Genomic DNA, 26270 nt, shown 5'->3' with positions numbered 1-26270 from the left:
CACACAAGAAAGATGTGGAACAGTTGGAGCAGTTCTAGAAGAGTCCGCAAAGATGATGAGAGGTCTGGAGCACCTCTTTTATGAAGAAAGGGTGAGAGAGTAGGGGTTATTTAGCCTGGAGAAGGCTCCAGGGAGAACTTGCAGTGGCCTTCCATACCTGTGGAATCGAAGAGGGAATCGTTATCTGGGAACATGGTGATAGAACAAGAGACAATGGCTTTAAATTGTACTGGAGCTCCCAGTACAGGAAAGACAGAGAGCTGTTGGAGGGGGTCCAGAGGAGAGCCACAGAGATGATCAGGGGGCTGGAGCACCTCCTCTATGAAGACAGGCTGAGGGAGCTGGGCTTGTTCAGCCTGGAGAAAAGAAGGCTGTGGTGACCTCATTGCAGCCTTTTGTACCTAAAGGGAGCCTACAAACAGGAGGGGAGTCAACTCTTTGAAAGGTAGATAACAGCAGCACAAGGGGAAATGGTTTTAAGTTGAGGGAGTGAAGATTTAGGTTGGATGTCGGGGAAGTTCTTTACAGAGAGAGTGGTGAGGTGCTGGAACAGGCTGCCCAGGGAGGTTGTGGATGCCTCATCTCTGGAGGTGTTCAAGGCCAGATTGGATGGGGCCCTGGGCAGCCTGGTCTAGTATTAAATGGGGAGGTTGGTGGCCCTGTATGTGGCACTGGGGTTGGAGATTCGTGATCCTTGAGGTCCCTTCCAACCCTGGCCATTCTGTGACTCTGTGAAAAGGGGAGTTGGAAGTGGATGATTTTTAAAGTCTCTTCCAATCCAAACCATTCTATGATCGGTAACAGAAGTAACAGCAAGACACTGCAAGATGAGGAAAAAATAGATGCAGTGCTGCTGTAGGTCCAGTATTCTATTATGTGTTGAGAATGTGCACTCTAAATGTTTGTTTCTAAATCTGCATATTATGAGTGTAACAAATATTGGCTAGTTCATTGTGGGTTCAATATAACGATGTGACTGATCCCTGTAAACAGGGATCTAATTGCATCTATTAAAGAAAACAGGGAAAGCAGATTCTTCCCTTATTTGCACCTTCTTGACTTTTTTTGGCCTTGATCTTGATAGATCTATGCAAGAAGAATGACATGATGAAATCAGTGCCTTGGCATAGCATTAGAAACTGTTTATGATAAGATTTCTTAAGCTAATATTCAAGTCTTGATGAAATAGGGGAAGATGTATCCCCGCAAATCATGGCTGATTGTGAATGAGTGTTTGTATAATTCTCACTGGTGAAATACATCTTCTTGCTTTTCTGCCATCTATGGTGTAATTATCATGCCCTACCATGTGGTTAGTGGAAATCTGTTTTCATTTCAGTTTCATGAACAAGTTTAATTTTTATTCCAAATTTAATATCCTTAGGAAAACATAAGCAGCTGCTCTTCCTGTAATTACAAGCTTTGAAAAATGCTAATCACTCATGTTTTCATCTTCTTTCCTCTATGGTCAAATTCATTGCCATGATTCTTGGCAATTAACTGCTTTATTAGCAAGCTCACTGCATGCCCTTAATTACCTTCTAAGCAGAAACAGTCATTGATTTACATCTGCAATGGCAAATAATAAGATCAATGGGAAGTCATTCCTTCTAAATGAAGACGCTTAGTAGCCATGTTTAGATCTGTATAAAGTGTGGAATCGTTTATCTCTTTGGACAGGCAGTAATAATGCTATCACATGCTTTCAAGTAAGTTTGAGGGTCAGCTAAGGAAACAAAAATCCTGCCTGCTTTCCTCTCTTTCTCTTCTAACGCTGTGGGAGCACTAGGCAGGATGTGAAAAAATGCATTGGCTGTGCCTCTGAAAACAACTTCAGGTGACATAAAAGAGGTAAAGCATTCCATTCTGTCCTGTAGTTTGTCAGTTATGTTAGGATTAAAATATATCTATAACGTTCAGAAATTACCTCTTTTCTTAAGATAGTGACAATACTTTTATGTTGAAAGGATTGATCAAGCCAGCCTTGCATCTCAGATGTTGTTAAAACAGATGGAAGTGATTCTTTCAGGGGAAGCTGGACATCTCAGGAGATGAACTGAAGGTCAGTAACAGCTGGTATTCTTTAGGTTGGTATTCTTTAAAAATAAATTTCACTAAATATTGATTTCCATTACTGTCCAGTGTTCCAATATCCAGAGTAGAACTTTCTGTTATTTGATATTCAGGATTTCCTATTTAATGCTCACCTGCTGTCTTGGGACGTTTGCAAATGGGTGCAACACTGAGGACTTGGAGTTAAGATCCATTGAATTCAGTCAAAAGGCTCCAGCTGTCATCTTCAGTCTTTTGGTGAGGTGATTGCAAATGGTGGTGGTGGAGAATTATGTGCTTCAGTTCTAATTGAAATTAGGGTTTTAGTGGCAATTTGATCTACGCCTTATTCTATAAGGCTGAAGATTGTTTTTGGTGTGAATGTCTGTATGAGTGATGCTGTATGTCTGAGTAGTTGCTACTGGTTAAAAACATTTTGAGATTGAACAGGTAAGTTCTGTAGATCTACTTCAGAGTTTAGCTGAGCTTCCTTGATGAGTGAAACAAGAAATATTTCATTACCATGACCTTAAAGTGCAAAAGTGAATCTCTTCTTCTAAAAATAAACTAATTTATTTTCACCAAAAACACGGTATTGCGTTGAAGGTGGTTTAACTGAGCTCAAAGCTGATTTTCATCTCTTCTGCCTGTTTAAAACAAAATTATTTTTGCCTTCATTCTATGGCAGTCATTTCTGTACTGTGAATGACAAGTTGTTGAGGCTGAAACTATTTTGAAAAGCATTAAATGAAGTGGCAAAAGCACTTGAGATGTTGGCACTATGCATGAGAGAGAAGCTGGATAACTCAGGCAAGCTTGCAGGACAGGACTCGAACTCATCCACAAGCTAATGTGCAGATCTGCAGGCAGCACAAAGAAATATTGGCAGTTTGGATAACAATGAAGCAAGGAAAACCCTGAATAACGTATGACTAAGAGGGCACAAGGGATGCTTTTGTCCCTCTATCCAGGGATGCTCAGAGCAGCAAAGCTAATGTTGCTCAGGGGCTGCCAGCTCAAATTTGACCACTTGAAAAGATACCATGCCTGGATTACTTTGTTGGAAGCCATCATTGCAGAGCCTTGGGAGCTAAAATTGGATTGGCATTTTGTCTTTAGGGATATTGCAGGGTTGCAATTGCTGTGAATGTGAAGATTTCAAATAAGGGACAGGATGTCTTGTATCTTGGACACAGAGATTGATGCAGAGAACAGCAGCTTAAGAAATAAAAATAAGCTCAACTAAAGCATTACCTAAATAATGAAAAATTTACGTTTTTGCTTGATCTTCAAGATGTTTTTCTATGCTAGTGTTAGCAACTAATTAACCTTGTTAGTTGAAGGATCAAGGAAAGACTGCTAAAGCCAGGTGGAAGCCTGCCCATGTCATTGAGCAGTCCTTGGCAAGGCATTTTCACTTTCCTCAATCTAATTTTATATGCATCTAAGGGAAAGAATGCCAATACAATAAGAAAGAAGACATGATTTGGGGGGGAAAAAGTCTTTTAAGTGCCAGATCTATCATCTGCTTTATTAATGTCGCTTGCTGTGTTTGCTGAAAACTCCAGTCATGCTGGGCATTATCCATCTGATATGATGCATGTGCTTTGTGATCACTTTAAGCAAATCTGATTTTATCAACTCTGTTTGTGCAAGAAAATAGTGTAGATTGCAATGAGGTCGTTACTGAGAAGGTGAAAGTTAAGGCATACTCTGGAAACTTCAGTCTGAGAAGACTTTAAGGATGAAAAAGAAATTTAAATTTCATCTTCAGAGTGAGAAGAAAACCCACTATCAGAACTGTAGCTAGTGTAAGTTCACGTGTTTCTGTCAGATAGATTAACTGAAAGAAGAAACATTAAAAGACTATGGTAAGAGAAAGGGCTCCATCTTCAGCTGAGTTGTAAGACATTAATAGTGCAATGGAAAGGATCATTTTAAGGAAAGGCAGGCTGTGAGTAATTGCTAGGGTGGCCATGGAGTATACCTTAAGAGAATAAAATTAGATAGACTGCTTCTCATCCCTAAAATAACTGAAATATAAAAGCAACATAAGAAGGATTTCTTAAAAAAAAAAAAAAATATATATATATATATTCTGACCTTATAGTTCTTGTCTACACTACCCTGAGCATAAGCATTCAAGCACAGTCTTTCAACTTCAAGACAAATGAGACTACAATCTGCTTAAGGCAGAAGTTTATTCAAGAGACCATGTATGAGATTAGCTCGTAGGTACCATAATTATAGAAGTGAATCTCCTATTGATGAGCCATCCCGTCTGTCACAATAGATCTGTCCTTTAGAGAGAGCCTGTAGGGCATCTTTCTTGTATGAGCAGTTTTTTTAATAGTTCAGAACAATTCAAGGATTTTAGTTTGTGTTGTGGAGCCCTTCCCTCTTGCTCTCTATGTGTGGATTTGTTGGATTGATTTAAGTTTCTGACGTGTATGGCAGGCAACAGCTGTAAAAATCTAACTGTAAAAATTTAGGTAACAGAAAAGCTCATTATTCACTGTTTTATCTCTTGTTCATCCATACAGAAAGCACTAGGTATGAGTTCCTGGTTCCATATCCATCTTCTTTTCCTGATGGCTTACAGCTTCAAATAAGATAGCTGAGCTAATTAAATCAAGCTCTATGCTTACATCTGGAAATGGGGCGTTGGAAACTGGAATAAAAATCTTTGCAAGACTGAGTTTTCGTCCTCATTTCTGTCTAGTGTTCAGAAACCTGGCAGGTACAGGATGCTCAATCCACTTGACCAGATTATCAGTAAAGATACTAAACAGGACTGGCCGCGTTACTGGCCCTTGGAGGGCACCATCAGTGACCAGTCACCAGCTGGATTCAGCAGTGTGATTGCCAGGCCTAGCAGTCCTTAAGGTGCATTCAGTCAGGTTAGCTTGGGTGTCCTGCAGAAGAAGAAATTATTAGATGATGTACTGTTCTTCTCAGCTTCCTTTTGTTAAAAGCTGTTATCTGCACAGTGGCACATCTGGATGGTCTTGTAGGGTATGACTCCATCCATGGCTCAGTTATGCTGAGCACTGAAATAGTCTTTGGCAGTTCTTGGAGTTAGGCTAGTAAAACTGACTTATGACTCAGTCTTGATTTTGGCAAGCAGAATCGTGGCTTAAGTGGAGGGTGCTTGTGCAGTTATCATGTAGGTTTGGACCGTGGCAGCTTCAGAGCATCCTGAGCATCCCTGTTTCTTTGCGAGTGGGAAGCTTTCAGACAGCCGCCAAATACCTGATAATTTGAGAAATATAGCTGAGTTGAAGACTGCGTTGTGTCAGGAAGTTATGCCTCTTTGCTTGGTGAAGTGTCAGTGTTACTTCAGTGACACTTAAATGTCATGAATATGTTTATTCAGTTTAAAGTTTGGAGGGTGACTGCTCTGCTTAACGATGCAGAAATCTCATAGTCACACTTCAGCTGCATGGATGTTTCACTCAGGACAGGATTCTGAAGATGACTTCTTTTCAATTTTGTTTTGGAGTACTTTATCGTGTTGTAACTGTGAATTGTGGCTTAACCCAGCAGGTTATAAACACCAAGCTGTGTTTTGCTCCCCAAATACTGGGATAGGGAAGAAAACTGAGAAGTGCAACAGCTTGATGGTTGAGATAAGGAAAAATAGGAGGAAAAAAAAAAAAAAAAGGTGGGGGAAGAGGGGAAAAAGGAAAGAAAAGGAAAGCCATCAAAATATAAATCAAACAAATGATGCATGATGCAATTTCTTACCACCTGCCAACTGTTGCCCAACTCGTGCCTGAGCAGTAGCAGCTAGCTCTCCTAGTTTTATCCTCCAGCATGGCACCACATGGTATGGGATGCTTCTTTGGCCAGTCTGGATCAGCTGTCCTGGTTCTGTCACCTCCCAGCTCCTTGTGTAACACCAGTTTCCTCACTGGTAGGATACAACAGGGAGCTGAAATGTTCTGGATTTGTGTCAGCACTGCTCAGCAACAAATAAAACATCACTGTGAGGTCATTATCTTGAATCCAAAACACAGCACCATACCAGCCAGTAACAACAAAATGAATATTCAAGCTGAAACCAATACACTGAAGAAGAAAGATTCTTACAGGTAACTGTGCAAATGAGGAGCATGAATCTCAATTAAGGTCATTGGTGGACTGAATTTATAAGTGCAAAGAAGGAACAATAGGTTAGAAATGGTTATGAAAGCTGTTGGTTAGGGAAACTGAAGAAATGTGGTGGATGCTTGTGCTCACGTATGGCTACATGTGGCTAATTTTAATGTGGTTTTTTTCCTACTTTAGTGCATTCTCTTTCTTTTCTGAAGTGGTTGCTGCTACTATTAGCTTTTGTCATTTTGAAGTTAATGGTTTATTTATTTTTTATTTCTTTCGGAAAAAGCCTTTAATTCTTTTTCCTAGTAAAAGGTGTCAATTGCTTACACATCTCATCAGAATTCCACAATTTTCCATCATGGTCAGTCTTGAGGGTAAATCAGTCTTTGCAGAATATGACTGTAACCTTAGGTGACCATTTTGATTCCCGTATACAAGCCACAGTGGTAAAACTACTTGTGTCTTAGTTGTGCTAACAATAACTGAATAAATTTGAAGCACATTCATCTTATTTCTATCACTTGGAATGGTGAAGCATGTAGGAATGTTTGAAATAATAGTATGCTCTTGGGAACATGCTGCTTCCAAATAGGTGAAATATATGCATATATAGCAACTGCGGTTTTCTCTTTGCTTGCTCTAGACTCTGGAATTAAAGATGCAAAATAATCTGCATGTGCCTCCTTGGAAGTATTAAGAGACATTGATTTATTAAGTGGTTTCTGAAGAGACAGCTTTCATATTTTGCTGCCATCAAAAGCATTCTCTCCTAAGGAATTAGCAAGAATTTGCCTGCATTTCTATATTTTGTTGCATTTTTAATAAGGGAGGAGGAAAGGGAAATCTCAATATGTGCTAGAAGTATGTCTGTTGGGTGGGACTCTGCCAGATGACCAAAGGCTTCGTCTGATCCTGCTGAATGTGTATGGGTAAAATCAATGCAAGGATTTTGTGCGCAATTCTCTGAGCCTCAAGTTCCGTAATTTGGTGTTACAGGCACCTAATAAGACGTAGGGGAATCAATCAAATTCCTGTCTGGCAACGTATGAGCCATTAGAAAGCATGATGTGGTGGGGGAAGGAATGTCTTATCACGGGTAGGCATCAGGAACTGGGTGGAGTAGTAGGAAGAGCATTGAGCCTGTGCTTCCCAGGCAGCAGCTATCCCATCTCTGTCCCATTCTCTACGTTTTTTGTACTCTCTGTGGTTCATAGAGATTTTGCATTTTCCCCATTGTTCATTTTGAATCTGTTTTTTGATCTTTGTGAGAACTGAGTGGATGGTTGTGCCAGCTTGATTCTGTACGAGAGGACTCTGTATCTTATTATAGGAGAAGAGAAATTGCTATTTTAGGATGCATATGAAAAACAACCTGAAGTTTGCTCTGAGATAAACAAGTTTGGTTAGCAGTAAAGATATAAAATATTAATTCAGCATATTAAATGTGGCTTTTATTCTAGGGTTTTATTCTAGGTCTGCTCAATAAAGACATAATACAGATATTAAGTGCTCTTAATGGTGATGTCTGGGATTGTTGCTGTCAAATATGAATCTTCAGATATGTGGGCTTTTTTCTTGGTTAATCTACCTTTAAAACTATTTTGATTTGCTTTGCTATCACTAGGGGAAGGCTAGGTGATGGAAGTCTCAAAGTTGTTCTCCTAATTATTGAGAGCAAAGTGTAGGGGCTGAAGCATCCTATCGTGCGTGTGAAGAAGCAAGCTATTCTAGGCTTTGCTTAAAATATAATTCTTCATGAAAAAAAAACTACAAACGTATTTTCCTGGGTCAGCAGTTAATAATAGAACTGTGACAGCCTGGAACCATGTATCTGTACCCATGAAATGCATGGCTTAGAGATATGCTATGGAGAAAGGCATAGGTAGCACCTGCTGTCTTGATATGGGGATTTTGTGCCGGCCTGGCTTGATACACTTGATTGTAGCATGTCACATAAGAAAGGTGTTATTTTGTGGTTGTAGTCTGTTCATATTCACCTTGCTTTTCTATTCTTGGAGACCTTGTGTGTTGTGGTTTTATGATTGCTGTTATCAGCATTCCACATCGTAACATCATGTAGTGAACCAGGAGTGAAAGAGTTAATGCTGCAGTTCCACGGATTGTTGGTAGTTCTGGGTACCTGCTCTCAGAAGAGAAGAGATGAACTACAGCTCCCAGAAGACTTCATTATTCCATTTCCATTGTCCTTTGAGTGGGAAAGATAAAAAAGACTGGGAGTCGTGAGACTGTTCCTCTTTTTCTGTACCTACAGCTCGCCTGGGCAGCTTGTGCCCCACTGCACTCTGAGTAAAGAATTTCTTCCTAACCTAACCTTCTCTTCTTCTAGTTTAAAGCTATCTGCTTGTCCTGTCACTATTAAAAAGTAATTCCCCTCCTGTTTATAATCTCCTTTCCAGCACTGGAAGGCTTAATTAAGGTCTCCACAGAACCTTCTCTTCACTAAGCTAAACAAGCACAATTCTTTTGACCTTTTTTCATAACAGCACTTGGCTTTGTCTATGATGGCCCAGTAGAATAGGTTGTTTGAGTAGAAATCTGAATGCATTTTTGCTGAGGACTGTGTGTTTCCGAATGTGTTGCTGCTCCAAGCAACCAAGTTGATTTGTTTTGGATTTCTTATCTTTATACAACTTCAGTTTTTCATTCGAATGGAAACTGGAGTGAGTTACACCTTTGCTTACTGCAGATTGCAAAAAAACCCCAACACTCAATTAGCTGAAAAAGATGCTGTAATCCTATGAGATCATCTAGTACCTTGGTGATGTTATTAAACTTGATTCTAATGAATATTGGAGTAGCAAAAGCAGAACCACAAAAAACAGATGAGGTTTTCTGGCAAGTTTATGCTTCTAAGTATATTGCTGTGTGATACCAGCAATTCAATCCATCTTGAAAGAGGCATGTATTATTGGTAGAAAAATATGAAAATGTCAGCTTTTGCTATGAATACGTGGGTAGCTGGAATAGATTCTGTTGTTCATGTGAAATAAATGCATGCAGCAGTGATTGAATTGTGATTCACATTCATAACTTGGCAGGCCAAGCTGATCACTTGGATATTTACTTTCCCAGTTTTACTAAGAGAATAGAGGGTTTTTTTGCTGTGAAAAAGCAGGTGTGAAGTAATTTTTCTCTATTAAACTAATGTTAAGCCTCCCTGGGAAAAACAGACTAAGAACCCAAATGCCCATTACTGTATATTTCTTTCTACAGAAGGTAGTTGGAAGAGTCACTGTTTTGAAATAAGAATCAGATAATTGTTTAACTTCTAAAATAAAAGCATGGGAGTTTAAATATAATACAAATAGGCAGAATATGCTACATCACATTTTATTTAATTGCTTTAAAATAGGTCATTTATAGATGATATTGCTGTTATTGCATATTTGGAGCTTATGAAAGTTTCTCTGATAATTGAATGATAAGGAATCTTTCAGTTTTATGACTGAAAGACAAACCCATGGTTTTGACTGGTATGCATGGGCATTTTACTTCAGTTAATACAGTTCTCTGTGAATGTCCCAGACCTTATTCAGCCTGAAGTAATTGAGTAGCTGCAGGGAGAAAATAAGGGGTTATGTCGTGATCCAATGAAACACCTTCTTTGTTATCAGTGCCATGGAAACCTGGGGTCCTGTTGACATGCTTAAGGTTATCAAGTGCCTATGAGCTTTCTTGGATTTAGCCCTCTTTTGCATCTTTATTGAAAATCCACTTAAATAACCTCTGGATCAATCTTGCTGCAGTTTTAACTCCTAAACCACTGTTTGCAGTGCTGTTGCTTTTTCTTCTAGTAGTGCTGCATCTCTTCAGTGCTGTTTTAATTGCTCTTTGTGGCTTGAAGTGAGCCCAGTTTCTTCTCTAACTCCTCGTAACTGATGTGACAGCGTAAAATGCCTCTCTGGCATTTAAAAGGTGATGGTATTGATAATGTTGTCAGTGATGGCAGTGTGGTTAGGAATATTTTATTCATCAGTCCTAAGCCTGGAGTGCACTCCCACATCCCGCCCATAGCTTAGCTGCTATCTGGTACCATTAACCTTACAACTGGTTTTGAATATCATGTTGATGGAGTGAGAGTGGGAGAAAACTGGCATTTTCTGTAGTAAAACGGGAACATCTGTAATGGAAAGCTGTCTGATGGGGATGCTTGTGGTTGTGCTGTGTTTTTTTGGTGCTCACACCCTTGGGAAAATACTAGTCGTGCCCTAAGTTGTGTCACCTAATATTAGCAGCTGTTTATAGCCTAACTTTATTTTATGGGCACAAAGAGAGCTTAGGAAGAGAAAATCTGGAACCCATTAACTTAAACATGTGCATAATAGTATCTGTCTGCCTAGATGGTAGAGTGCGTGGCTCTCAATGCATCATCCAGTAATGCCTAGCACCTCTGAAAGGGCATCGCTTAAGGGGTGCTTGAGAGTAGTTAAAAATGCCGTAGACTGAAGTGTATACTTTATGTCAGTAGGCTTAACCTCACTTAGCAGCACAGTTCTTCCAAGGATCAGGAAGAAGATGAAGGCAGGAAATCGCTGGCATAGAAAGATTCATAGCAGGAATCTCTGGACCCTGTGCGTAAGCCTATTCTAAGGCGGCAATACATAGAGAATATTAAAAATAGCTCTGAATGAGCAGTGAAGATACTTTAAAAATGAGCAGATGTTCTATTTTCTTGCGTGATGCAAGTTCATGTGACTGTGAAATCCACCTTTTGGCAGTGATATTTTCCCATACAAGGACAACAACTGCCTGATGGGCTTAATTTTCTTTATGTCTTGCATTTCTGCAACTAGTTGAAAATCATTTGTGTGGAATGTGATTACACTGTAAGAATTTAGTTCTCTTTTCTTTCCTTTTCACTACATTCAGCTGCCCTCTGACATGTGTTATGTTAGGTGGCCAGATGCATTTCCTTTTATAAGATTAGACACCTCCCAGTCTTTATACCACTTACTCTGACCCCTGTAGTATTATTTTTTTTTTGCTTGCTTCTCTGGAGTTGCTAAGCAGAAGGCTGATGAATTCCCTGCTGAATTTCCAGGACTGCTGAATGAATAAATTGTGTAGGGGAGTGAGTGGGAAAAGAAACACCTTTTTTTTTTTTTTCTTCTTTTTTTTTTCCTCTCATTTGAAGTGAAAGCAGTATTCTTTAAAATAGCCAGGCAAGTAAATTATAAAAGTGAGCAGCACCAACAAGTACGATTAGTCTGAAATGTGCCAGTGTGTAACTTCTCAGTATGGTTGTTTTGTAGATAAGGCATATGATTATTTTCAAAAGACGTTAAAAGCAATTCATCTGTAATATATTCATGGAAAATAATCTTTGGTATTTCAGTAGGCTGCTTTGTATCACAGGCTGTCAACTTGGACTAAATCCAAAGCAGGGCGGAGAGTTTTTATAACAGTACTCACTTCCCTGCCATCCCCAGCTACATAAACTCAATAGGCTACAAGATCTAACGATCTAAGTACTTGCTGCTTTTGTTACACTATATAATAATTATGAAAAACAGGAATAATTATACTTATTTATTCACATATATTGGGATGTAAAAATATGGAAAGAGCTACATCCCATTATCATCAAACAATTATTTATGGAGTTACAACTTGCTTATCCCATATACAAGAAAATATATCTCTAGACTCTTCAGTATTTGATGCTGCTGTGATAATATAGGTTGCATAGGCATGAAATCACAGAATCACAGAATTGCCAGGGTTGGAAGGGACCTCAAGGATCATGAATCTCCAACCCCCAAATGTCCATGGAATAATAGACAAACGTTTTAAAGTAATTTGTGGGAAAGATTAAGTCATGGAAAACAGTTTGTTTAGTCTGATTCAGTAAGACACTATCTCAGCTCTTTATAGAAAATAAATAAAAATAAATGAATAAAACCAGAGGGTACCCACCAGAGGAAATAAGATGTTTTCTGCCTGATAGAGTAAGTGGAGTAATTGGAAGCACACTTATTACAAAGCAGCTCAAAAGTATAATTGATGGGTCTCTAATTAGCTGCCAGAAAGGAAAGAAGAAGGGACAGTATGTGGAAAGCAGAATTACTGGAAGACTTTGTCAATTAGAGATTTTGTTTAGTGTGAAAAAGATGTGTCGTAGGCTCATTTTGATTCTGTGGACATATGTTCTATGTGATGTTTTTGTTTTTGTTTTTTTCAACTGATCCAGATATCTGAAGTCATCATGCATGAGGATAATAATCTTTTGGAGGCTGTTTGTATTTTAGAGTTTGCTTGGGGATTCTAGAAGTAGATTGCAGCTACAAATAAAAGCCTTGATGTGCCAAGGGTTGTTTTCATAACTGAAAGCAGAAAATGAGTCTATAACTGTTAGAAACATGTTTGAAATTTCAGAGCATCTCTTCTATTTACTGTTCCTCTGTTATGGTTTTAGAAATGATGTCCTTGGGCTTTAGTTGAAACCTAGCCATCCTGGAACCAGAATTTACTTTTAGTTGTCTGTGTAAGTATCTCAGATGCTTATATGAAGCTGCCTAATTCTCCATCTTTCTGAAAAGATGAAGATAGCAGTGTGGATAATGACATATGACTTTAAATGTTTGAGATTCAATCCTCATTCACTTCATATTAAAGAAAAAACCCTTGTGTTATAGAGCATTCTGGCATACTCAGCATTGGTTGAACTTGTTTAAAAGAAGCAGTTCAGGTTGTTTCTTACAGATATATTAGAACAGGCAGCAGCTTTGTTCTATAAAATTGATCAAGCTGTTAAAGATGCTCAAGTATGCTGCTGTCTCTGTCATGTTGGTAGATGAATTGCTATTGCAGTATTATGGATTCTGGGAAAACAGGTCTCTTCTTATGAGTGTGGGATACGTCGTTAGTGACAAAATAAGGAATGCAAATATGTGGCCTTTGTAAATTCCATGAACTGTTGTTATTTCTGAAGTCCAACCTTATTTGTGGTTCTCATGGTACCATATATCACATATACTTGAAATTTAACTGTCCTTACTTCAGAGCAGCTGTCACAGCAATAGGAATGTTGAAGATACGGAAGTGTCTCTATAGTGCTTGTCTTACAGTGCTGAAATTATTTGTTTTCTTCTGTTCCCTCTTGTCTCTTGTAGCATTTCCTGCTTGTTTGTCTATGTCTTTGCTGGTACCTTATGTTACAGCCTTGCAGCTCGATTGTTTCTGTGCAGCCTGGAGATCTGGCTTCTGTCATGGACACGCAAGCTGGGAAGAAACTTAGTCCAAAGTAATTGATTTTTGCTGTCAAGAGACAGAAGCCACAAGTCAAAACCTACTTGCTTAGATGAGGAGCCTGCTTTTAAAAGGAATCAGTTATTCACAATCCCAGTGAAAAACATGATAGAAGTCTGTAGTTGCTACCCTTGGACCTGTCAATGGATTCAGGCTCTTGACATTAACTTTTTTGGCTTGGTTCTATTCCTACTGGGATACTTGTATATATATAAATTAACTGTGTGTGTGTATGTATGTGTGTGTATGTATGTGTGTATATATATATATATTAATAAGTTTGGGTACTGAAAATACTTTTTTTTCCTTGATGATTTCTGTGATAAATAAGCTACCTGTGAAAGTTAGCTGTGTAGAAACCAGTGGGACCACCCTGATGAAACAGAAACGCATCTATTCTGACCCATTCTACTAAGTTCATGGCCATCCTGAATGTCTATTTTTGCTTCAATTACTGATTGTACATGAACAGATCTTTCTACAAGTTATGTAAGAGGTCTGGGGAATCCTTGTTACTTCAGCGATGTCCTTCACAATAACCCCCATCTTGAGTGTCACCAGTACTGGCTATAAGCACACCATTGTCTGCTGATCTTTCAGTGGTCATTTCAAGATACTTTCAGAAGATTAATTCATGTTCCTTATTGCATGTAGTGTTTTATCTTAAAAAGCTTCTAGTAAAGTACTGTTTTTAACATAAGGGTTTCTTTCTGGTTCAGCAGAAATAATAAGGCAAGCAGCCAGGCCATCACTCAGCGTCAGTGTTCTAACAGCTCAGAATCTAAGTAGTTTATCTTATTTGTAATAGGGATTTTCCAATTTAAATTCTGAGTACAGAAATGCACTAAACTCTTACGGTTTAACGAATAGTCACAGTTGACAGTTATGGTACTTTGGGTGAAAATGTGGACATTTTCTTCAAATCAGGAGGTTATCGGGAGGTTATTTCAGCAGCAGTAAAATTGACTGTAATTTTATGGTTATAGTTTCTGTCTACTTGGGCCACAGTTGTTTTAATAAAGAATTATGGTAGCATTTCTGTCCTTCCTGCTATGTGATTTACCTTAAAACATTTATGCAGTCTTTCTAAAATACACTGAGTCTTTAAAATACACCATTGCAACATCTAGTGATGATTTATACATACACAAACTATTTTGAAGCATTTTTTTTAAAGAGAGAAACAAGGAGTGCAAAGTTTGACTTTTTAAGCTCAGTGTTTCCTGTCGTCTCACTAGGGAAGAGCACAGAACTGTTCTTTACAGTCTAAAAAAGTTGCAGTCTGCTGCCATTGCCAGAAATAGTGCTTATAGTAGCTGTCTTATTTTGTAGAATCATTAAGGTTGGAAAAGATCATCCAGTCCAGTTATCAACCCATCACCACCATGCCCACTAACCAAGTCTCTCAGTGTCACATCCACAGGTTTCTTGAACACCTCCATGGTCTCCACCACTTCCCTGGGGATTGAAAAACAAAACAAAAGATATTTTTTCTTGACTGCCATAATCAAAAGTTTCTTATAAAATTTAAGTCAACCAGTTAAAGACAGTAAACGTTAACAGATCCAATTTGGTAATTTAATCAGAAGAATCAAAGGATGATAAATTGTATCCCCTATTTCAAGACACGTGGAAATATTTTCTGTTTACACAATCCTGGAGGAGTGTGGAGAAGGAATTTTGATTCCTTCCCTTTATCAAATCCTACACTCATTGCTCTTCAAATTGAAATTTTGTTATAATTATTTATCTTAAATCTACAGAAGGCCTTCTGCTCCATTTTTGAGTGGAAATGCTAACTAGAATTCATCTTTCTAGGAAGCTTCAAAATAAGGTAAATAAATTACTTATGAGTGCCTGATTTAAAACTAGGTTACAAACGACTTGATGTTTCTAAAGCACTGACCTCCTGCCTTTTAAAATTCAAAGAACTTTGAGGTGTAATTGCTTTATACCTGAGGCCCTTTGAACCAAATGGGCTATTTTCTTCAATATTGAAAAACATCAGCAGGATGATGTGATGATGTTAAAAAGCATGATCACTGTAGTATCTACTCAGCAAATAAAATGAATGTTGATCCATTTCCACCATCCTTCTGAGTACCATATTCCTGTCAGCATGCTATTACTTATTCATATTGAAAGCGGTACCTATAAGTTTCAGCCACCTAAGAGAAAAATTGTCTTAGTTAATGAATAATTAACTTAGTCAAGTAGCAGTAAGGTGTGTTGGTGCACAAAGATAGGCAAAGTGAAAGGAAAGTGGTAATATTGGAAGTTATTCTGAAGTTTACAAGGTAGGTGTAAAAGAAACCAAGAAACTAACTTGCAGCTCCTGTGTAACTTCTAACTCTCCTCCAGATACATTTTGATGATATCTAATTAATTTGTTTGTTTTTTTTTTTTTCTCCAGGAGTTATGTTAATATTGAAGATGAAATATAGGCTTTTGAGGATGGTGACAGTGGTGGTCAGTGTAATTATGATATTAAAACACTGCTTTCTGCTAACTGAAGTGAACTCAGTAGTTACCAGTATAATACTTTGTGTTAAATTTATATAAAGAGAAAGGTTAATAAGCTTCTCTCAAATGCCTTTTTAAAAGACTAAGAATTTTAAGAGCAGAATAAATCTGAAAGCCACAAGAGACCATTACATTAATCTGCAGTAAAATGCAGTCTATAAAATTGTAGCCACTTGTTGAACCCAAGATCTTGACTTATGTAGTTGTTGTATCCAAGCTTTGCCATCAGTCTTCTGACTGGTACCTGGCCTTTAGAAAACTTAGGCTGAATACTAGAAATACGTGTTTCTTTTCAGAGTAATAGAACAATATGTAAGTGTTTATCAGTATAGACCAGGACGTCAGTATGTTGAAAACTACACAGGCAGTTCTGATGAAAAGGGAAAACCAAATGGTGTATCTGAAGTCTTGTTCGGATACCTTAAAGGCAGCTCAACTTCTTTAGTCAAGATCTGATTTCATTTTGTTTTTTTTTCTTTGCTTTTGTATTTTGTATTACGATAGTCATAATACTTTAGTGATAATTTATTCATTTTGGATTCCCAGATTTCTTACGGAAGCGCAGAATTCATTTTACTTAGAAATGGTAAAAATGGCATATAAAATATCTCCTAAAGTCTTGCTGTCACCTAATTACAGCAATACTATTGGCACAGGCTTAAACTTGATTCTCTTCAGATTACGACAGTTTCCTCTTTAGTAGTGACCTGTTCAGGTAACCATCATCTCACAAGTCCAAACAGTTGAGTCATATGTCCCTGACTCATGTAGACTGTTTATTGCTGTCATCCTCTTAATAAGGCTCTATATTTGAAATGTTGTGGGCTTACCTAGAAAGTATAGATATTTTTCAGGGATGGACTGCAAATAACCTGCTATGTATACAAATGTTTCTATAAGAACCAAAATATTAGTTATAGGAGAGGAAGTTGATTTTCTTTTAATCCAAAATTGACTTCACTCATGCATGCTTTCATAGCCATATTCCCACAAATACCTGGACGGATATGTGTTCAAGTGCTCTGTCTAGGTTTCTTTTTCCTTATGATTACACAGAGAATGAAGAAGTAAAATTGTCATTGTGTCATTACTTTGGTAATATGCTGGTTGAGATGAATGTTTTGTATCCTTTAGGAACTGCAGCTGTGATCAGTTGGAGTCATCCTAACTCTAGTCTATGAACTGCCTTTACATTGCTATTTGAGTGTCTTGGGTGCCAACCCTATCTTTATCAAGCCATGAGGATCAAATCTTCCATCTTCCTGAATTACACATCTTGAGAAATGATGTGAAGATATTCTGATATCTTGATGACCCTTTCCTGGAATCTTCTGGTGTCACACCCAGATATTACCATACATTCCCCTTTGCACCATCCTCAATACTTCACTTATGTTAAAGTTCTCCATGGGTTTAGTTTAACAGGATGGACACTTGTATACTTAATTGGCTTAGTTTTGCTTCTTGTAATTATCAAAAATGGGATTTCATAAAAACTTTTAAGTACGGCACACTGCATGGACTCTTAGAAACTAATGAAAATGTAGGCTGTTCAAGGAGCAATGATTCTACTTAATTATATACTAAAATTTGAAACTTTCTTTCACTTAGTAAGAAAGTAGGAAACTTTCACCTCAGCATTGTTTGTTTACCATAAATGGATTTGGGATATTTACTAGTTAATGGCTTGCTTGCACCTCTCAAGCTTGATAAACAAGGTCTCTTTTATCAGGTTTATTAAATATCTCTACCTCTCAATTTTAATTTAGCTGTATCTCAGTCCACTGTGTGAGTATTCCTTGCCTGACACTCCTTCCAGGTGACATCCTTCCTTGCAGACATTGGTTTGATGCAAATCAATTGCAGTTCCAAACTCTTCGCAGTGGTCTGAAGTAGTTAAGTTGTGTCCAGAAACATAATCTTCCTGCTTGAGCAACTGCTTCATTATCTTCTTTGGATGCTGAGTCTGTGTTGTTGCAGTATAGGGTCAATCCACCAATACTACACTTCATGTACTGTAACAGGGTGATAAAAAAAAATATTCTGGGAGCTTTTGCTTGTTACTAGTCTATCTCCAGTCTGCTTCAAAGGGATTTTTTTATTTGATACTATAAGTTCTGATTTAAGCTACACACAGTGAAGATTGTTCCCTGTCTGTCTGAACTTAAGAAGCAAACTAAATCTTAATTTGCAGGATATGAAGATCTGTAAGTTCTTACCATCCGGTTAGACAATTTATTTTTAACCATCTTCAAATGTTGGGTAGATATCACTGAGTTATCTGTAGGAGTATAGTTGTAGCAATTGTGGATGAAGAGCAGGTGCATTCAGGAAAGCTTGTGACCTATTAGTAAAGCAGTGCTGCTTCTCTTGGGACATCAAAGTGAACTTACAGCAGCATTATTCCACTAAGGGATCTGTAAAAATGAATTTGCTAAGTGATTTGCTGAACACCATTCAGCTCCTCCAATAATTGTAGCATTTTTAGCTACAGCTGGAGATAGTGGAGTTCAAAATTTGGGGCTCGTTCTATTGGATTTGGGACTATTCTGTGTATTTAGAATTCAGTCTGTTGTTTTGTTAGTGCTGCAGCAGACTGGAGAGCTGCAGATAATGCAAGGCTGCTGCACGGTGATGTACACCTGCTGCTGACCTAAATTATTGGTTGTAAACATCAATTGCTCCTCGGCTTCTGCAGGATATATGTGCTGGTTCTGTGGGATTATGGCTGGACCAGTAATAGGTGTTTTCATTCAAATATTCTCATTTTTAGTTCTTCTGGGCCAGACACTTATTGTCTAATATTGGTGAACCAAAGAAATCCAGTTACATTCAAACTAATTCATAGACATAATTTAGATAAATTGGCACCAAATCACTGTTCCTTAGAAACAAGCTGCCCAATACATCTTGTTGTCTTCCTTTCAGTCCATCTTCATTTGAACATAGACAGTCCTTTTCTTTGCTAAATACCTATTTTCTTGCCCTCAGCAGCTATAACACCTGGTTCTTTACATGCGCTTTTTATCTGTTTGTGAATTGCATCTCTTATTTACGTAGTTCCTCTGATTGCCTCTGGTACTTAAACCTGTTAAATACTGCTTACTCTTGTTTTGGAATCAATTAATATAAAGGGGTGATTTGGATTAGAATTGTTTGTTGTTTTCCTGCCCTATTATAACAATTATATAGCAATCACTGCTATATTAATCTGATCTCTTCATTATGTACCGATTTCACAGAATCACAGAATGGCTTGGATTGGAAGGAACCTTAAAGCCCACTCAGTTCCAACCCTTTGCCATGGGCAGGGCTATCACCCAGCAGCGCAGCTGCCCAAGGCTCCATCCAATCTGGCCCTGAATGTCTCCAGGGATGGGGCCTCCACAGCTTCTCTGGGCAACTGTGCCAGAGCTGGGTAAAGAATTTCCTCATGACATCTAGTCTAAATCTTAACTTGTTTAGTTTAAAGCCATTCCCTCTTGTTTGAGCCAGCAGTGTGCACTTGCAGGTCGAAAGGCCAACTGTGTTCTGGGCTGCATTAAAAAAGGGGTGGCCAGCAGGGAGAGGGAGGTGATTGTCCCCCCGCTGCTCGACTCCTGTGAGTCCCCATCTGCAGTACTGCGTCCAGGCCTGGGGCCCCTAGTAACAGGAAGGATGTGGAGCTCTTGGAGTGGGACCAGAAGAGGGCCACTAGGATGATCAGAGGGCTGGAGCACCTCTCCTATTAAGAAAGGGTGAGGGAACTGGGATTGTTTATCTCGGAGAAGAGAAGGCTCCGGGGAGACCTCATTGCAGTCTTCCAGTACTTGAAGGGAGCATATAAACAGGAAGGGTAACGGCTGTTTACCTGGGTGGATAGTGATAGGACAAGGGGGAATGGTTTTAAACTGAGACAGGGGAGGTTTAGGTTAGATATTAGGAGGAAGTTTTTCACTCAGAGGGTGGTGACACACTGGAACAGATTGCCCAGAAAGGCTGTGGATGCCCCATCCCTGGAGACATTCAAGGCCAGGCTGGATGTGGCTCTGGGCAGCCTGGTCTGGTGGTTGGCAACTCTGCACATAGCAGGGGGGTTGAAACTAGATGATCTTTGTGGTCCTTTTCAACCCAGGTAATTCTATGATTCTGTGATATGATTCTATCACTATCTGTATCTGTTAAAATTCAGTCTCGCTCCTAATTACAAACTCCTTTTGAGTACTGCAAGGCTTAAATGAGGGCTTCCCAAAGTCTTCTCCGAGCTTAACAAGCCCAACTCTCTCAGCCTTTCTTCATAGCAGAGGTGCTTCATTCTCTCCTCTAATCTTTATGGCTCTCCTCTGGACCCAGTCCAACAGCTCCACATTTCTTACCTCACCTGTGTCTTCATCCCATTTATTTAAGTACTCCCAAACCCAATTATGTTCCTTTGTTTTGTGCCGCTTACAGTCTTTGTTTCAAGTATCCTTTACAAGCATTCTCAGTCTTTTAATTCCAACTTGTGAGATATCCATTTCTCTTTCTTATTGTTTCTTCCTCATCCTTAAATTTTCCTTGACTTTCTGGTCCTTCGTTGTAATAGATTACCGTTTAAATAGGCCCTTCTTCATCCTCATTAAAAAAGCATGGAGAAATTCATCTTTTTCTTCCTGTTGAGTCACTCAACCCTTCAGACATGAGCTCACTCAGCCTAACTGCTGCTCTCTAGTGGGGACAGTAATCACCTTCAAGAGATGTCTTCATCCTTCATATTGTTTGTTTGAAGCTGCCTTCATTGTGACTCTGTTCCTTCTTGTTCTTGAGCATAAATGCAGCTGCAGTTCTCCGCAATGACTTTTGTGAACAGCAATAAGAAAAAGCGAGATCTGAGGACCGTATAATATAAAGGCTATCTGATAATACAGTAAAGCCTTTAAAGCACTGCAGGACTCATCAGTTCCATCTTATTAGCTCATTTTTAGTTATTGGATTAGCTTGCATTTCTGAATTGAGCACAACCCTGTCATCTACTATTCTGGTTGCTTGAGCAATTTGATTTTGATCTATATTTTACCCTTCCATTGCAAATCACTCATGTCTCCCTGTTCAAGGGCTTAATATAATTTGGTATGGTTCTAACTTGACTGGCATCTAATTTCATTTCAGTAATAATTTGCTCATTTCTGCTTCGCTTATGATCCACATCTCTCTCTGTTAAATAACGTGCTTTGGCACAAAGTTTTTGCATTTGTTTCTAATGGAGTGTAGGGAGAGTATTCACTGTGTTCTTTAGGACTTTCAGAATGTCCTGCTAAATGAGCCATGCTGAATGTTTCCATTTCTAATGTCCCCACTTTCATGGCTGTTACTGGACCTATTCTTCCTGCCAACTTTCTGAAGCTGCTGTTTGTGCATTACTCCATATGTAACCACCGTTCCTGTGATTCCTCTTCAATCTCTCTCATGACTTGAACAGTAGCCTGTGCTTCCCTTGCTTTTATTTATTTTTTTCTATTTCATTCTGGTGCCCTTTCTTTAAAAAAGATGGCTACCTGTCTGATCTGCTGAAGCCTCCCAGTTTTGAAAATGTCCTAAAGCAATTCCTCTTCCTTTTTTCTGCTATAGTATTACATTACATTGTGGCATTACGCTACCAAGCATGAACAGCAATCTTTAAATCATATAATTGAAATTCATTTTCCTTTTAATTATATTACAGCAATACTTCTGTATACATAGAGAGACCAGGATATCAATGAAGAATTCTAGAAGCTCCTTCTGATGGACAAGGGTGATGTGTAGTTTCTTATGACCAGTCTCAAGATTGCTCCATTTTTACCACCAGATGGTTCAATGTGTGGTGTTTGTTTTCCTTTTATTGTGTTTGTTATAATTTCTCTCATAAAGGTTCCTGCTTTCTGCAGCTTGGACTCCTGTTTATCAGCAAAACGCTGATACATCCGTGTAACTTAAACACTTAGTTGCACTAGAGGCATGAGATTACCCAGCACTTGGAGTAAGCATCCAACCTGCCATAGCGTTGTGTGAAACAGATGTGTGTATAGTTGTGACTCTATTTTCAGTTTTGTGCTTTGGTTGCTCTCATAAAAAAAAAATATTTTTAGTAGAAGTATTTAAAAAAAATTCCATTCTAACTTGTATAAATAAACTATATTATAAATTTGATATGCGACCTGAGACAAAAGCCCTTCCCTCAGTGTGTCCCAGGCACGCCAAAGGTGCACTAAACCATGTCCCTAAGTGCCACATGGACACTCATCTGAATACCTCCAGGGAGCAGCAGTGTGCACATGGCAGTAGCAGCTGTGATTTGGTTAAGAACGAGACTTTCTCTGTAGCATATTCTTTTAAAAAAGATATATTTTGTGTTTTCAAATGGAATGTAAGCCCCGCTAGAGGTGCCGGGGGGGCAGCCTCTTGCAGGGCTGTGGAGCACGCTGGGTGCTGCCGGCCCTCCTCTTCTTGGGGCGCCGGGGCCCCCCAGCAGAGTGCTTCCTGCCCCGGCCTGGAGCGGAGCGTCTGCAGCTGCAGTGCTGGGCACTGGGCCCTGCTGCCTCCTGTCCCGGCTCCTCGTGGGGCTGCTGCTGCTCCTCCCCGGGGCTGGGTGCGGCAGGGAGCTCGCCAGCACCCTCGTGAAGGACTCGGCTGGATGTGCCGGGGAGCTCCTCGGCGTTGGGCCCCTCGGAGCTGCTGGAGGGTGTGGCGCTGGGGGTGCGGGTTCTCTGTGGGGAGAAAGCCGTGCTGCTGTCCCCCTGCTCCTGGGCAGTGCTCTCATCTTCGAGGCCCAGCATCCTCTGGGCCTCCCGGCCGCAGCGGCTGACGATGGTGTCAATGAGCCAGTGGATGATGGGCACGGCGCTGGGACCCACGCTGGGCTCTATGCACTGCACCATGGCATCCCTGTCCAGCCCCAGCTGACACAGGCAGCATAGGAACAGGCTCTCAGTAGACCTGACCTGCCACCACTGGAACTCAGGGAGGGCGGAGAGCTTCTGGTGCAGGCCGGGCAGCACGGGATCGAGGATGTGGCGTCGCTCCCTGAACGCCGCCGCCCACTCCTGTTCTCATCATGTATCTTCTTGCTAACTGGTAATGGCACACTGTCTTCTGTATGTTAGGAGTGAAGGGCAGGTTTGATAGCATACCTCACTGTTTTGTTTTGTTCCTCAAAAACGTTAGGTAAAAATCCCGAATTTCGTAGTTTTCATGTTTTCTTTTCCCGGATTCCAGGCCTGCTTTTCATTGCCTTGACACCTTGTCTTTAGCTCAAGTTGGTTCATTCCATTTGTGTGAAATTGCACATGCAGTGCTCTTCAGAAAAAAATCACTGACTTTCTTTCAAGCCCCTATTCTGTTGCTTCTTATCCATTGTCATGTGTTTTGTTCTTCATTTGTACCAATCTTGTCTCAACCTCATAGGATTCTCTTAAAAACGGTTGGAAATCATGAAACATTTGTAGAAGGCATCAGTGTTTGGTTTCTGGTGCTGCAACCATGCCGATGGCCATTCTGCTTGCACTGAGCTCCGTTACTCTGTAGGTTGGATGTTCAGAGGCACATGAAGGCTTCCTTTTAGTAAGGAAAGCTCTGGCATCCTATGCTGTGACAGATTTAGCTGTCAAGCTCAGCTGATCGGAGCCTTCTCCTGCCCGTGCTGCTGCTCCCCTGCTCTTCAGGAGTGCGGTGGCCGTTGTGGGAGTTAGCAGCCCTTCAGTGCCATGGATACTGCTGTAGTGAGAAGTAATGGTGGAACTGGACTGTTGTCACTTTCTTATGTGGAGGTGGCACGTAGTAGCCTGATCTGCTGCACTGACAGAAGTAGAAATCGTGGAGTGTGGTCATACCATAGCATGGTTTGGGTTGGAAGGGATCTCAAAGCTCACCCAGTTCTAACCCCGTGCCATGGGCAGGGCTGCCGCCCAGCAGCTCAGGCTGCCCAGGGCCCCATCCAACGTTGCCCTGAATGGCTCCAGGGGTGGGGCACCCACAGCTTCTCCGAGCAGCTGTGCCAGGGCCTCACTGCCCTCTGGGTAAAGAATTTCCTCATGACATCTAATCTAAATCTATGCTGTTTCAGTTTTAAACCGTTCCCCCCTGTCCTGTTGCTGTCACATCATGTAAGAAGGCTTTTTCCATCATTTTTATAAGCTCCCATGAGGTACTGAACGTACTTCAGTGAAGCCTGCCTTTGAAAAAAGTGAGTGTTTTTAATTTGTGTTTCTTGTTCCAGAGGACATACCTTTGTTTAGAGCTTTTTCCAACTGAAATTGGTGGTAGCTCATGCAAATGCCTGAAGCAGCAGAAATGTCTGCATATTCTTTCATCCTCTTTGAACTCTGAGCTTAGAAATAATTGTTCTCAAAGCTAGCATGGTCCCACAGCAGCTTACGTACTTCAGATCCAGGGGCTGGAACATGCGTCTCTTCCCCTGCACTCAGTTCTCTAATCTTGTTGTTCCAAGTCCAGCCGTGGTTGCCACATGCTGACATTAAGAATGTTGTGTAATCACAAGGAGGGATTCTCATGAATGACCTGTGACGTAGTCAGGACTGGTGTGCTGTCGATTTACAGAAGGAATTAATCACTTGCTGGTCTCACTTAAGTGTCATGGTGGCTTCATATAGCTTTGAAATGTCCCTTGAATCCTAAATATGCTCCAATTCCTTATATCTATGGTTAGACCCTGTACAGGTGCATAGAACACTTGATGGACATGACATGTTTTTCTTTCCCTCACGAAGGTTTCTGTTTTCTGCAGCTTGGCCTCCTGTTTATCTGTGCACCACCAGTCATAGAGCAGTGACTTGGAAGTCTTTTCCAAAGAAGTCCTCCCAGTTTTGTTTAGCACAACCAAGGATAGCAGACATTTTCTTTCTTCCCCCTTTCATTCCCTTCTTGGCACAGTGACACCTATCGTGTAGCTGCAGTGAGGCTGCAGGATGAAAGTCTGGGTTTCTTCCAGAGGTGCAGTGGCCAAATAAAGTGTCTGGTTGCAGGACCCAGGTTACCTCCTTAGTCCGTGGGAGGAGACTTGGCCAGGTATCTAATAAACACAGGCTGGTGGCTCATGTGAAGTGCAGCCTCTGTTCAGAGACAGCATGTGGGTAACATATTTCCAGGTCTTTACATCACTGTTTTGCTCAGCAGGAGAACGGAGCTCCTAAAATCAGGAAGGGGCTGATAAGTGACCCCTTCACTGTGTGATGGCTTGATGAAAAGCTTTTTGTTAGAGATGCACTCATCTGCCACCTTCTCAGATTTTTTTGTGCAGGATGTGTTTCCAACAATCCAAGTTAAGAACCGTTCGTAATTCTTAATAACTCTTCCAACACTTTGTTCTGATTCCCTGGACAGTGCAGAACATAAAATCTTTCTGTATGCTAAGTGTGATATCTTCATTCTGAAAACAGCAAATATTATCGTGGTGTCTCAAAAAAAGATCTGCACGTTATCTCTGTGCTTATTTTCAGTGCTTTTTGCCCTGAGAAACCTGGCTCCTCACTACTTTTGACAGATGCCACCGTTTTTCAATATGGAAACTGTCATCTTTTTACTCTGACTTCTCCAAAACCCAGGATCTTCTGTGGCCTGGGTCAGACTCGAACCTGAGCATAAGGCAGTGTAGTGTTCTTTCCTTTTTTACAAGCACAGGCATTTGGGATGACCCTTGAGAACTTCTGCTGCCTGGATCATGGTGTGATGTGAAAGGTAGCAGAAGCGTCCAGTCTGGGAAGTACTGGCATTGTATGGTTGGTGGAAAGTTCCAAAATTACCTTGCCTGAGTTGAGGCCAGAATGGAAAATTAGCAAGAATCCTTAGCAAAGAACCCCTTGAGATCTGGAGGACTGTTGCATGCCGTGACCCTTCATCTCCTCGGTGCAGTGGGAAACCCCTCAGGGCACCTCTGGGGCGGGATGTCTCTCAAGGCAGACTGCTCCTGGCCCAGAGCTTGTTGGCTGAGAAGCACGGTTGAGGGAGAAGGGTGAGGAATTCACCAATGGGGAAATCCTTGGGTGCCCAACTGCACTTGGTACCCTCCAGTGCCCTGCAGCACAGTCTTGTATGAGCTTTGTCACTGGTGAAATTTTACTTAAGTCATTGGTTTGGTTGTAGCAAACTCCATGGTATTACAGTATTAAATAAAGTAATCATTAAGTGCCATTAAACGTCACCCTGTCTAACGTTGTGACTGTAGCAAATTCTGTTGAATTATTGTATTAAGTTGACTTTTGATTAAGTAGGATCAAATGCTGTTAAGAATCATACAGTCTTGTGCTTTGCCATGAAGTTTCTGCTAAATCAAACTTGTGTAAAAAGGTAATAAATGACACCTTTCTCTGGTG

The 26270-nt window shown here is 40.2% G+C and overlaps 2 protein-coding genes across 9 annotated transcripts in view; one reads left to right on the top strand and one right to left on the bottom strand.

Annotated features, from left to right (window-relative positions):
* BICD1 (BICD cargo adaptor 1) overlaps positions 1-26270 on the top strand; it is a 175523-nt gene that overhangs the window by 50485 nt on the left and 98768 nt on the right. The window lies entirely within an intron of this gene.
* On the bottom strand, positions 22309-24251 carry LOC149919652 (uncharacterized). Its single transcript, XM_090134352.1, has 2 exons — positions 24167-24251; positions 22309-22990 (listed from the first exon to the last, which is right to left on the bottom strand). Exons 1-2 carry the CDS (start codon positions 24249-24251, stop codon positions 22320-22322), a joined length of 756 nt encoding a protein of 251 aa, XP_089990478.1. The 3' UTR covers positions 22309-22319.

Source organism: Phasianus colchicus, chromosome 1, assembly GCF_987193195.1.
Source record: "Phasianus colchicus chromosome 1, bPhaCol1.hap1.1, whole genome shotgun sequence".
Lineage (NCBI taxonomy): Eukaryota > Metazoa > Chordata > Aves > Galliformes > Phasianidae > Phasianus > Phasianus colchicus.
The sequence above is the reverse complement of the archived record's forward strand: the minus strand, read 5'-3'. Positions and strand labels throughout refer to the sequence as shown.